Source organism: Pangasianodon hypophthalmus, chromosome 10 (assembly GCF_027358585.1).
Source record: "Pangasianodon hypophthalmus isolate fPanHyp1 chromosome 10, fPanHyp1.pri, whole genome shotgun sequence".
NCBI classification, from domain to species: domain Eukaryota; kingdom Metazoa; phylum Chordata; class Actinopteri; order Siluriformes; family Pangasiidae; genus Pangasianodon; species Pangasianodon hypophthalmus.
In genome coordinates, this window is record NC_069719.1 from 19,535,012 (window position 1) to 19,550,078 (window position 15,067).

Below are 15,067 nucleotides of genomic sequence, written 5' to 3' on the forward strand. Positions count from 1 at the left end.
CAGACTCAATTATCTTTTATGTGCAACCCCAGGCAATGAAAAAATTGAACTGGGCAAGTACTTGCCTAGTGGACTAGCTAATACATCTCCTATAAGCTATAACATTTCATATGTTCTGAGGAGAAAGATGTGTTAAGAAGATTTTTCTTTAAGTGCGAATTAAATCTGTGCTTGTATGTACTGTATATAGTGAATATAATATATATATTTTTGAAACATGATGTGTACAAAGAATGATGTGTTTTCCTAACTGTCTGTTTTCACGTTTTCTCTCTTACAGCATAAAAGAGATGCACAGAAGACCACCAAATATGTGGAGCTCATTATTGTGGCGGACAACAGGGAGGTACGTTTTGCCAGGTTAGCTGTAATGCCCTTAGGACAACAGATGCCGCTCATCCGTTGCCAGGGTCTATGAGCCCATAACCCGCCTAGGGTTAAGGGATAGGCCATGGATTTACAGGCCATAACACAGAACATAGTGAAGGTCTAGTTGTTGTTTTGGCTTACTCCAAAATCAGGTCAGAGTGGGGGTTTACATAGGAAGTGGAACACCATTTCCTACGGGCCAGACAGGAAACAGGAAGTAGATTGCTGGTCAAAAATGGCCATCAGCTGTAAAGGAAATGATTACTACAGCAGCTGCTGCTTTAGTGTTTGTAAGTGTATGTTTGTTTGTGTGTGTCTGTGTTTATGTGTGTGTTTGTGTGTGTGTGTGTGTGTGTGTGTGTGAGAGAGAGAGAGAAATTAAAGTGTTCTTGCTTTCAACTTTAACAAATGTTCCTAATTTTCAGCATTTACTTTGACACTAACTGAACAACAATTCCTTTGCTTGTTAAAAAGTTTTGATGACTTTCCTACTGAGCAACTGAAATGATGTGTTTATTTGTGTGCATTATTATTTAAATGATGATAAATTGTGCCATTTTGTTTTATTTCCTCCTCCCACTATTTCTCATGACAGTATTCATCTCAGATCTTCTTGTTACACGTGCACACACACGCTTGTTAGATTCACTTGTTAGTAAAGTTGTGTGTCACCTGAGGAAAAATATAAATTTAGACAAATGAAATTGAGTAACAAGATTTTTCCCCTTTTTCTCTTTTTCTTGCATATGATTTTATGAAAAAATGAACTAATGAGCTAATATAGTTATAATTTTTAAATGTTTCTCTTGAACCATTCATTCAGTTAACCTGAAAAGCAAAAACATGGAGTTCTGAGGTTTTCTCATGACTTCAGTGTTGATGCTTCTGTCCAAGTTTTGATGCATCCTTCTCTCTTTTCTCCAGTATCATAAACATGGAAAAGATGTAGAGAAGGTGAAGCAGAGGATGGCTGAGATCGCTAATTATGTGGACAAGGTATGTTTGCACATTGCTGGAAACAAATAGCTGACTTGCAGATATACACTACGTGGCCTAACATATGTGGACACCTGACCATCACACGCATTTGTGGGTCTTAACCAAACTGTTGCCACAAAATTGTAATCACGCAATTGTCTAGAACCTCTTTATATGCTATAGCTTTAAGATTTCCCTCCACTGGAACTAAGGGGCCTGAACTTGCTCCAGCATCACAATGCCCCTGTGCACAAATCGAGCTCCATGAAGACATGGTTTGCGAAGGTTGGTGTGGAAGAACTCGAGTGGCCTGCACAGAGCCCTGACCTCAACCCCACTGAACACCTTTGGGTTGAATTGGAATGCGACTGCAACCTAGATCCCTAGATCTAAACATCAGTGCCTGACCTCACTAACGCTTTTGTGGATGAATGAGCTCGAATCCCCAGAGCCACACACCAGAATCTAGTGGAAAGCCTTCCCAGAAGAGTGGAGGTTATTATAACAGCAACTCAGTGTTAATGCTCATGGTATTGGAATGGGCACATATGGATGTGATAGACCGGTGTCCACATACTTTTGACCATATAGTGTAGATGGGAGTCTGTTTCTGAAATGATCTGTCAAAAGGCAAGTTGGTAGAAAGCAGTATTTTCAGATTGTACCGAACTGCTTGCTATAGTGTGTAGATGGATGTGCTTGTGTATTCAGAGATAAGTGTGTGTAGTGAGGATTTAAAAGTGCAGTCATTTTTCAAATTTCTCACTACTACAAATAACCTGGGAAGTTGTTTAATCCAGGGCCTTTGCACAAGTGTATTACGTATCTGAGAAAACTCGTTTGTAAAACTGTGCTATGGGCTATAATGCATGTTTGTGTTTACATGGGCCTCTTTTAATAGACCCTCCCCAAACCCATTCACTCCATCCCCATCTCAGTTTGTTTGGAAAGAAAAAAACATGGTTGAAACTGGTAAGCACTCAGTGTAGCCAGATAATTGTCCTGTGAGCAAAAAAAAAAACATGCTGCGCTTCGAACAAACTTAAGGACACGAAACACAGTAAAACTAGATTAAACTCCCGTGCGGCTAATGCTAACAATGCTAACACCAGAGTTTAAAAGCTCATGAGAGCTCATTACACAGATAAACAGGACAGCAACGATACTCTTGACCATTCTCATAAATCATTATGAGCTGAATTTCATGTGTTTATAGTGTTATAACTTGGCTTTTAAGCAGCTGAATGGCCTAACATGCAGCTAACAATGCTAACACTGGAGTGAAAAAGAAAGCTCATGAGAACTCATTACCAAAGAAAAACCGGACAGTGAAGGCACTCTTGACTGTCCTTATAAATCAGTATTAAGCAAATTTCATGTGTTTATAGTGTTATAACTTGTCTGTCAAGCTGCTGAATAACTCTGCTAACTGTAGTTGAACTTGAGCCACTGTACTGTAGGTTCTGGAGGCGGAGCTTTGTGTACAAGGGTGAGAATGAGGGTTGGGCTTGAAGAGTAAGCTTCACTTACTTACTACACTTACAGACCTAATCTTGACTATTTATGACTAAATGTGCTTATTGCAGTTTACATCAGTATTCAGATCTTAGACATAAATAGGGACTTAAGTGCTACTTAGAGAGTTGTGTGAGAGTTGTGCACGAAGGTGAGAATGACACATAGGTAATTTATGTTATCTGAATGGGGAGACCAGAAAATCAACTTTTGAACATGGCAAAATGTACATAAGTTTGTGTGTGTGTGTTTGTTTCAGTTTTACAGGGTTCTAAATATCAGGGTAGCTCTGGTGGGGCTGGAGGTTTGGAGTGACTCTGACAAATGTTCAGTGACACAGGACCCGTTTACCACACTGCACGAGTTTCTAGACTGGAGAAAACTCAAACTGCTACCTCTCAGACCTCATGACAATGCTCAGCTTATCAGGTACACTCACACCAAACACATCTGTCCCACCTTTATGTCAGTACCTCACAAAGAGTTTCATACTCATCATGACACACACATGTGCCTCATACATACATACTGTACCTAATTATTTATAAACCCTTGACTCCATATAAAATCCTAACAGAATGCAGTCGTATAATGATGGATGGTTTTTTGCGTTTGTGTTTCAGCGGTGTGTATTTCCAGGGTACCACTATTGGCATGGCCCCCATCATGAGCATGTGCACTGCAGAGCAGTCTGGAGGAATCGTCATGGTGAATAATTCTGGCACATCTCTGCTATAAAACACATTACATAAGTTAATTTTGAAATATTTCTGATGCTGATGCTAATCTAATCATAGGTGGATATTACTAGTGCAGTTACAATGATGGCATTTAATACGAGAAAAAAAATCAACACATGTTGGACACAAGTCCCAGAATGCAGTGCAGGTATACAGTGCAGTTGTGCTGTGTTACAGCAGAGACTTGGCTCAGTTTGTTAGTGATCTACGAGATGACAAGTGTAATGGTGTTGATGAAGGTATTAAAATGAATGCTGAAGCATTGGAAGCTGTTCTGATTGAGCAGCGAGTACAGATGAAGATATGAGAGAGCTGGACAGACTAAAGGACTAAAGCACTGCTGCATCAATGTCTTAAGGTAGAGATGAAGTAAAGTCTTCTATCAGCAGGCAGCCAGATGGCATTCTGGGTAATGTAGGAAACCGTGAACCAATGTGACAATAGAACAACATGTCAAGGAAAGAAGTTTAAACATTACAGTGTAGGTGGAGATTCTGTGCGTCTTTACCCCGCCTCCATGTGTCTGTAAATGTTATGAATTGCTAGAATCATCTGCCTTTTAGATATAACTAACATAAATCTATCACAACACATGACAAATCTAGTTTGGATCGTTTTTAAGTGTTATTAAGAAAAATATATTTAATGTCAGATTTACCGAAACAATTATTCATTAAAATTATAGCTAATACCAACATTGCCCAAGCATACTACATGTGTATACAATGGAAACTTAGAGTGAGATGTGTCACATTCTTAAAGAGTAACTAGGTTTTGCATATTAAAATGATGTTCTGCTCACACATTCCTAAAAGATTTTTCTGCTTGTGCATAAAATCCGACTGGTGTATTATTTCAAGGACATGCTATTGAAACTCTTAAACTAAATCCTGCATTTTCCTTCCTGATTATTGCTACAGTTCCTTGGTGTTGAAGCTGTTTTACTACCAGGCCTTGACTGTTCACTTAATTTACAAAAGCTGTCATTCATTTATCTCAGTTTATCTCAGCGGGTTAGGAATGCGATTGAAGTTGATTCTCTGCAGGACACACTCAGTTTAATGCACACGGACAAAAAAAACTATCTTATTGAAATCTAACACAAAAAAAAGTTCTTCAGAACACATTTTCTCCTTCTTTAATGGTTTATTCATGACTTCCCATAAAAGCCCCACATTTTGGAACACTTGTTCTTTTTGTGTAACTTTTTTTTCCCCCTCATATGATTGGCTCTATTATGCTGCCTTGGGCTGTAGTGACTTGTGCTAGGTGAACCACATGTGATTTTGAGTTGTAATGAATCTAATTAAGTGGAACGCTGTAGGAGCTCTCCAAGGTCCTTTAGCAGGACCTACATTCTCTTCAACCCTCAGCAGTCGCTTGTCAATCCGAAAAATCACCTGCGGTTGCAAACGGCAGCTAAATACCACACATTTACATTTTTATTAACCTAGATAAATCACTCGCACTCCAGGAATATGTCCCATTTCGGGTGGGGCAAAAGTTCCTGTCTTTTAAATTCACTGGAGTCTCTTTGGGGAGAAGTGATTAGGAGTTTGTGATAATTAAAAAACTGCAGCTGTCTGCTGTGATAAATGGTGCTTATTAATTGACTTGGTGGTGTCAGCAGATCAGCCACTTGTGAAGAGAAAGAGAGATTGAGAGATTTTTTTTCTTTGGTTGGTTTGAGGTTTTCCATAGATGTGTTCCTTCCATCGCCAGGCTCTGTTTTTAATAGGCTGTTTGAATTTCACAGTTGAAACGCTCTCTCAAAGGAGAGCTGTGTGTCAGCTAACAGGTCTTGTCTTTATATGAAATAAGAGACAGAAGGATCTTGCAGGGGCATTCTCACTGGATGTTTGGGTCTCTTAGTTCCAGTGAAGGGAAATCATAGTTCTATTGAATACAAGGACATTCTAGACAACTGTGTGCCTCCAGCTTTATGGCAAAAGTTTGGGGAAGACCCACATACTGCATGGGTGTGATGGTCAGGTGTCCACAAACATTTGGCCATATAGTGTAATTCTGATCTTAGATTAAGATTCCTGTACCTACATGTTTTTTTTTAGAAATAATAAAAACAATATGACAAGTGCAAGTAAGAGGAAAAGTGGATGTGGAAGTATTCAGCTCAGGTTCAGTTTTTTTTTTGTTTTTTCTTTTAGCTAGGTAGGTTCTACAGTTCAGTAATAATGTATGACTGCTCTGATCAGCCATGCACATAAAGGGAAGTGAATCAGAAAGAAAAAGGAAAGAAAATAAGAATGAAGGCATTTGTCCCATTGGTGCTTTTTATTAATACTTAGATTTTAAAAAAATATAATTCATCTTATACATTCAATTATTCAGACAATACCTGTACACCTTAAGTATGTTTAATTCCTAAAACTAAAATACCTCACAAACAGCTAAATATTTTATTGGGTGCATATAATCCCTTCAGTGCAGTTATGTTGTTTCATGTTTTTCACTCCATCCAGGACCACTCGGACAATCCACTAGGAGCGGCTGTGACTTTAGCTCATGAATTAGGCCACAACTTTGGAATGAACCATGACACTCCAGAGCGGGGGTGTGGCTGTGGGATGACAGTGGAACGTGGAGGCTGTATCATGACACCATCCACAGGGTGAGTTGCCTAAATACAAATATGCATAAATGTCACTAGATTTTAATTTCTACGTCATTTTCAGGTCAACATTTATTAATATATGAATATAATAGTATAGTTGTGACTGCCTAAATAAGCTCCCAGAAGCAGAAGCTGCTTGTTTGGAACTGTTTGGTTTTTTAATGTTCTTTTTTTAATGTACTGTCCATATGTAATGTAGTAACCTATGGAGAGCAAATTAGCTAGTTAAGTACAGTAATGTAGGCTAAAGGAAACAAATATGTATATGATCATTATTCTCTTTTAGCAAAGTTTCTAATGTAACACGTTTCTGAATTCTTGTTGTTGTTGTTGTTATATTATGGCTTTGTACTGGACTTTATTTTGCTCAGTTTCTTCGGTGTTTCCACATACCGTGCATTCCCGATTCTGAAAAGATTGTCTGTCATTGTTATACCATCAACTAATTCGTGCTACATGTGTAGTTCAGGAGGCAGTGGAATTCAAAATGAGTAATGCTTTTGCCCGGTCTACCGATTTATCTGATTTACTGATTTAATTTTGAAATTCTATCCTCATTTTTCTATATTTCTACGAATCTTACATTTAATCCAGTATGTCTTCTACAATGCTAACCCATGGTTAATAACCCTAATAGTGAGATGTATATATACACACACACACACACACACACATACACACAGTGTGCTCCTGCATCTATGTATGTCTAAATCTCATCAGTCTTCATAGAAAACTTGGTGTGGAAAAGCTCACATGCTCAAAAACAGGGTGGAAACTCAGAAAAAAAATCTGTTTTCTTCACGGCATCTGGAATGTGGTGATAACACAGTTGCCAGGAGTGACGGTTAATGTGACTAGAGTCTGGCATGAGTAAACATCAGGTTGATAAGGTGAGGGCACCTCATAATGGGAGAGTTCTCTCCTCAGACTGATGCCAATTTGCTCTTATCAGATGATGAGTACGAAACTCATCTACCTGTCATTTGGGGAATGATTTTTGCTGACTTTGGGAGAAGAAAGAAGTGTGTTTTATCCACAGAGCTTAAAGATACTAGATGACATTGGCATGCTTAAAGCACACTGAATAATCCCACATCTGAGCCACAGAGGATCGTGGGATCTTGGGTCTTGGACTGAGCTGTCGAAACAATGGATCTCATCATAGATGAGTATAGACCGATCCTTGATGCACAGATACAGTCACAAATGTCACACAAGTAGTTTTCAGTTACATAGGTCTTCCGTATGCCCGTCTTACATTGCACATATTTGTCTTGAAGGGTACGCACGTTTAGACTCAAATGTATGCACGCAATCTTTGCACATTGCACGCAATGAAAATCTGTTGGCCGCAAGCTTCTCGAGGTCCTTTGGAGCCATGCCACATGCCTTCATATTTGCCTTCAGCATATCTTGGTAAGACTTGCATTGGCCACTGAGAGATTAAGCACTGTGTTCCAGCTGACTATAGAAACACATCTTAGGTATGCGGTTATCATTCATCCAAAGTACATATATGGTGTTTAATTAATGTCAAAACCCACATCATATATTTAGCTAGCTAGTTATATTATAGTGCATACAGTAAACGAAATCAATACCTTCAAAAAATATTAAAATGAGATCTCTGAAAGATGTTAACTTTGTGTAAGACTTACTTGCTCCGACATGATGGCCCTATGAAAATTGTTCGCTCTAGCAACTGGACTGGCTGGACTGGAGTGTGGAACAAGAGGTTATGTGTGTCAATGTGTCAAACCAAACAGCCAATCAAAGGTCATAGTCAGTATTCGAAGTGACCAGTCAAAGGCGCGGAGACATCAGCCCCTGTCCCCCGCCTCCAAAGTGTCAAAAGTCAACTTGACGAGCGAGCGAGCGTTAAGCAGTTGCGAGGGCATAGAGAGGGTTGAGCGAGCGCTCGTCACAGCTATGTGCTCATGAGAAGAAAATGCTGAAAAGTAATGGAGCAAGGACACAGCCTTGCTTTGTGCCGTTTGAGATGTCGAACACTTCTGACATCTCACCTTCATCAATGGTCTGGCCCTTCATTCCTTTATGAAAGAACTGGATTATCTTGGTAAACTTGTCTGGGCATCCTATCCTCTGCAGAATCAGCCAGAGTCCTTGTCTGTTTTGGAATCAAATGCTTTGGTGAGGTCTATAAACACCATGCAGAGATCACAATGCTGTTCACGGCATTTTTCCTGAATCTGCCTTGCAGTAAAGATCATATCCATTGTACCACGACCAGCTTGGAAGCCGCATTGACTCTCTGGTATGATGTCATTGCAATACACATGGGAGCTGAGTCGGTTCAGCAAGATGTGTGCAAGCACTTTGCCTGGGATTGCAAGTAGAGAGATCCCACGGTGGTTATCACAGCAAGTTTCTTCATCCCAGATCTTCATGAACAGCTCAACCAGACACATTTGTAAATGGGAGCCACCATGCTTGAGAACCTCAGCAGGAATTCTTTCTATTTCTGGAGCCTTCTTAGTGGCCATTTGGTTAATGGCACATAGTACGTCTATTGCTGTGGGCACATCATTCAGATACTCAGCAATTGGCCACTGAGGTATCTCCAACAGGACCTAGTCATCAAACTCGGACTGCTGGTTCAGGACTGCTTGGAACTGATCCGTTAACAGAACACCATCCATGGACCTGAAAGGTGCCGCACTGCCCTCACAAGGTCCATATACACATTTCAGGCCTTCGTAGAAAGCCTTCATGTCATGCCGACCTGCAGCTGATTGAGGTTCTGCAGCCTTAGATAGCCACCAGTCATCTTTCATCTTGCACAGCTTCACTTGTGCATCTTGCTTCACTCATATGTAGGCTGACTTCTTAGCCAAGTCAGTCTTGTTGTTGATCCATGCCAGGTGAGTGGAGTGCATCGTGTCCAACAGCGCACATGCTACGATGTCTTGATGATCAAACCAATCTTTGTGTTTCATGGTGCAGTAGCCCAGTGATTCGGATGCTGCCTTTTATGTGGCATCCTTTATGCAGGTCCACCTTGTTTCCTCACTCAGTGGTGGTTAACTCCTCTGTGGGTACTAGACTCTCCCCTAGCGCTTCCTGCAGATGTTGTCTGCCCTCCTCTGTGCAGAACTTGGATACATCCAACTTCCTTCGTCTTACTGCATGGTGATGTCGAGGCCGACACAAGTCTAGCACCATCATGCTGCGCAATAAATGATGGTCAGACCGGCAGCTGGTGCCAGGCATAGCTCGCGTGATATGTACCTCTCTTACATCCCTTTGTCTTGTGATGATGTAATCGAGCATATGCCAGTGTTTGGATTGCGGGTGCTGCCACGTGCTTTTGTAATTGTTGGCTAGCTGGAAGTACATGTTGGTGATTGCAAGTTCATGCTGGGAGCAGCTCTGTAGCAGCAGCACGCCATTTGAGTTCTCATTCCCAACAGAGTGTTTCCAAGAGCCTTCCGCCATAAGCTGGAGTCATGCCTACACGAGCATTGAAGTCTCCAAGCCGAAAGACCAGATGCTTATAAGGCACAGAATGTATGGCTGTATGTAGACTGTCATAAAAGGCTTCTTTGTCATCATTTGATGCAGTCAATGTGGGTGCGTAGGCATAATAAATACTGCGGTTTGACCGTGCTTCAGCTTCAGTTGTACGGTCATCAATCGTGGCGAGATCCCTCATGGTCGCACCTCCAATTGTGGCAGTAATGCAACCTTTTCTATCCCCTTCTTCATTTGAGAACACCTCAGCAGTTTTCGCTGGAGCCCATGTTAGCTGACCATTCGGAGTTCCTGCTAGGCCTACCCACCTCACATAGTGCCCTTAGTGATAGTTCGATGCGAGCATCTTCATCACTGATGGAATAGCCCTAGCAGGCAGTCCCCTACTAGCTCATTTCATGCCCCTCACCGCTTAGAGGTGTGGGTCGGACTTTGATGGGGAGATCATGGGATATCCAGTACATAAAGGGATCATAAGTGTACTAAGTCTGAAACACTGTTACACTGAACGTTAAGGCACATAAGAGTTATAAGACACTTAGAAGAGTTATTTTCTCCAGGGTGCTATTGTCTTATCTCATTTTCTTGTCACTGAAACTATTGTTTCTATGCCAAAATGAGGAATGTGACTATTATAAGAGGACGTACATTAATTACTACTATACCTTGTTAAATATTTGACAACATTTTATCTGTATTAACCTCTTCATCTGTCCAACTAGAGCAGACTTCCACATCCTGAAGTACTACCATATGCACATTTTAATGTTTTTGCTACTCTATCCCCCCCAGTTCATCCTAGTTTAAGCTTGGTAATGAGCTTATGAGTTGTATACATACCAAAATACGTAGGCGGTGGTACTCCTGGACTTCTTCAGGATTGAAAAATACTTACCTAGAACACCCAGTTCCCAAAAATATAGTCACTAACTAGTGCAACACATCTTGCAATTCGCTAGTAATGTTAACAGCTATTAGGCAACCACATGGGACAAAATAAGACTTCTATCTATTCATTCATTTTTAGTAACCACTTTATCACAGTGGATCCCAGGAACACTGGGAATAAGGGTGGAGAATTCACAGCAGTCTATAACAGGGCATCATGCTCACTCTCATTCACACCTATGTGTAGTCAGTCTGTCTACAAACATATTTTTTGGACAGTGGGAGGAAACCAGAGAACCCAGAAGAACCCATGTGGACATGAGAAGAACATGCACAGAAATGGGTCAAACATGAGGACCCTTGAGCTGTTAGGCAGCAATGTTACTAACTGCACCACTGTGCCAAACTCTAGTTTTCCTAAGCACAAATCACCCAAAATGAGTTGCAACAATTTTTATTTAAAAAACACACATAATGCTTTATAAAGTTATAACTGGCTCAAAGGACTTTTCCCAAGTTAGTACTGGCACTGAGAGTAAATTATGCATTTTTCTAAAATCAAAATCAAACCCTATGCATTCTTTAGTTCGTGAAGTATGACAGCAAAACAAAATACTAAGACAACTACATACCATTTTACAAGGAATACTCTAATGCAGGATGAATTTAAATTGACATCCATCCTTTGTGCAACATAAGCCAGTGACATCTGAGAGTGTTGGTTTTTCATGGCTGGACTCATTCTCACCAAATGTGCGCTCATCTTCACTCTAATGCACACTGATATGCATTTCACTGCAGAAGTACAGAATAATAGGTGATACAAGTGGTTGTTGTTCAGAACTCATTAATTAAGTGATAGTACAAATGTTATTAGCATAATTATTAAAGACTACAGAAGCCTGTGTTGTACAAACAATTGTCACAGTTGTAGCCTGGAAAAATTGGGCACATTCTGTGAAACAGTTATTGCTATCATTTTAACATCATCAACTCTGGAAAGACCAAGCTGGTGCCTTATAATTCGTCTTAAGTCTGGGTGTTAGTCTAAGAGGAGTGAGAGTAGCAGTCACTCTTTAACTCTCAGCTGTGACCAATTCACAAGCTCACGGCTGCACTTTCCTTATCTCTCACTGTGGTGTTTGTGTTGGACCTGCGACTCACTGCTGGAGTGCAGCCACAACAAAGAGAGCAAGCCCATTCTCCTATTATACACTCATAGAACAACATGGCAGAAGGCCAAAAGGAAAGCAGGCACTCTAGGGGCCTTCAGTGAATGTAAAATAGAAGGTGAATGTGAAGTCCCTCATGCAGGGGAGTCAATGAAGTTTGCCTTTTTACCTTCTAAACAGGATAAAAAAAGGGGGCGTGCTATCATACTTTTGCCTCGTTGCATTTTCCATGCAGCTTTTATAGCTTTGAAACCCTTCAACCCTGGAATGCATAAATGCTTTGCTACACTTCATCACTTTGCTTGAAAGAGAGGGGTGTATTTTATAAAAGCAGGCGTCAGTGCACAGGTCTGTCACCTCATCACCTCCCAAAATACTCACATGCAGGGATACAGTAACTCAAAGGGTGAAAAGTAGCCTGGTGAGTGGTGAGATGCAGTGACATTTGCAGATGCAGGGTTTTCGAATAAGATTACATTCATACAGCTTGTTACTGAGTTCATACAGGTTGGTGTTTGTATATTGATTGTAGGTATTTATTCCATGGCTAATTCATTAAAGTTGTTTGCACCACAATGTTGTTGAATTCTCAGTTCTGATTGGCTAGAAGTTGTTATTTTTTTTTTGAAAAATAAAAACAAAGCTCTGACATTCATTAGTGCTGGCCGAAAAGTAAATCACAGGTACAGTCTTAGAAAAAGAGGTTCTTCAAGGGTTCTTTATGAGATAACTAAGGGATCTTAGCTTATAAATAAAAATGGGTTTTCTCAGAGGGACAGCCAAAGAACCCTTAAGGTTCTAAATTTTCTATCAAGGTATATATTAATGTGTAATTGATCTAATACTTTTATTGTTTAAATAGTAAAAAAAAAATTTCCAGGGATAGATGACAGATATATAATTTAAACCTAGCAATAAACTGATTTGAAACTTTATTGTTATTTAACAAGAACAAAAAACTTATGTAACAGTTGTGAAAGGTCCAGTCTTCATGCTTTGTAACAATCAGAGGTAAAGTTTTCATTCCCCAGGGAAGTCTTCAGGATAGATGGGTTTGAGCTTTGTGGTTTATCAGTAACCTGACAAGCTGTGTCTTATTAACTACAAGAGATAGAAGAAAAAAAGAGGCTGGTGAGGGGATGTCTATTTATAGATATAATGTAAGTGATAACAGAAACTAACTTGGTTTGCTTACATTCTACAACAAAATGTAACTAAGTAAATGTAACTATAACCTGATGAAATGAACAGTATGTCATTATATCATAAATAGACATTTGTTGGCTTTGGCATGTTGTGGTATAAGTGGAATAAATCACTTTGGGACTTCGGGTTGGGAATAGCTGCATGAGCCCATTGTTTATTATTTTCCTATGACAGCATGCCCTATTGTGTTTTATTCCTTACATAGAAACAAGTGCAAGCACTTCCAAGCATGAAAATATAAACTATAAACATCCTATTCCATGTCTGAATTAGTAACCATATATGCACATAATAGCATCATACAGATAACACAGAGGACATTTTAATCACAAATCATTGTTATTAATTTGTTACACTTACATGTGCACACTCACTAACCAGACATGAGTTTAATTGTATGGAAAGATGAAAATATAGAGTCGTTTTGTGAAATTGGTCTTTTCCTCACTACAGTAATACACAACCTCTCTAATCTAACAAACACATGTGCTATTTTCCAAAACACAGTAGCCCATGTGTTTGTTAGATTAGAGAGGTTGTGTATTACTGTAGTCAGGAAAATACCGCCCTATTTTTCTCCACTTCCCAAAAGAGGGACACAGACTTCCTTAGTGTATTCAACCATAAAAGCAACAACACATGCACATGCAAAGACATACATGTATGTATACACACTAGGGATTGAACCAAATAGGAACATATAATTTGGATTGAAAAATGAACGTGTTCTATACAACAAAAAATGTAGATACAAATAGGAAAAACAGGAGAAAATACAAATAGGACTTTTTTTTAACGGATATTTTGTTGCCAGCGCACTTCAGACTAGATGTGTGCTTTGGGACTGGGATCCCAAAAAAGTTATGCAAGGATTTTACTTTAATGTGCAGTTTGAAAGGTTTAAAGCTAAATTTCTCACCAAAACTACAACTCAAATAACACACAAAGACAGAAACTTGTCCAAAATGCTTGGGTATAGTCATATTTTTCTTTTTTTTTTCAGTCTTTCTATGAGAAACAATTTAACAGTCGTGCGCACACATTTCTGATTTGCAGTATCTGCAATACACAGACATCTGCAACAGGCAACCTTTTTTGCAGTTCAAAGTTCATCAAGTTCATTAATATGATACTAACATGAATTTTTTTTTCATCAGTGCTTTGCTCCAGTAGCCCAACCTTAACACTGCCTTACTGAGCTTCAAAATAAATCCATATTTCTACCATATGTCTGTACAAATAAACAAAAATATGCTTTAATTTATTGAGGTGTCGCTTGATATAGCTCATGAAGACCACATGCTTTGCACAGGGCATATATCTGCTGGGTTCTCTAAAAAAATGATAATTTAATTAATTTTTTCATTCATTTCGTTCATTGCACATGTTTTTCGTTGTTCTTAAATGATCGTTCTCCAACGTTATTAAAAGAAAATTGTCTTGGAAAATCATATCATCATAATCAATGCTGCTTAAAGGACCCCATTTTGACTCACAGCAGCACTGTGTTCCAGATTCGTAGTGGATTCTGATATTGTGTCCAGTGAACTTTTGTGATCTTTCTGCAATGTAACAAACCCCAAAACTAAAGAAAATCTGATCAAGTATTATTAGAAGGCTGTTGTTGTTGTTGTTTTGAAACATAGTTAGCTTGCTTACACGGTTACGTTAGATATAAATCTATTTATAGAAATCTGACAATTAGATAGAAATCTATTTCATTTCTTTCCAGAAAGTTCCAGAAAGTTGTATAATTTGTGAATGAAAGATGACTTCTTTTTCCAATCCTGTTTTTCAGTCTTTTCCAGTAGGGTTAGGCCACATAGACCACACCTACTTCCCACATTAAAACAGATATGTATACCCACATACATACACAAATTATATCTGCCCTAATAAACATTTGTATATATATATATATATATATATATATATATATATATATATATATATATATATATATATATATATATATGTACATACAGTCAGGTCCGGAAGTATTTGGACAAATTTTGTGATTTTGCCTTTATACACCACCACAATGGATTTGAAATAAAACAATCAAGATGTGATCG

The 15,067-nt window shown here is 39.1% G+C and overlaps 1 protein-coding gene across 2 annotated transcripts in view; it reads left to right on the top strand.

Moving 5' to 3' along the window:
* Positions 1-15,067, top strand: part of adam12b (ADAM metallopeptidase domain 12b) — a 127,293-nt gene that overhangs the window by 72,797 nt on the left and 39,429 nt on the right. For both annotated transcript variants that reach the window (XM_026934167.3, XM_026934169.3), the window contains exons 7-11: positions 281-346; positions 1,294-1,365; positions 3,122-3,291; positions 3,486-3,570; positions 6,083-6,231. In XM_026934167.3, coding sequence (XP_026789968.3) covers positions 281-346; positions 1,294-1,365; positions 3,122-3,291; positions 3,486-3,570; positions 6,083-6,231 — 542 coding nt within the window. The remainder of the gene's footprint in view (positions 1-280; positions 347-1,293; positions 1,366-3,121; positions 3,292-3,485; positions 3,571-6,082; positions 6,232-15,067) is intronic.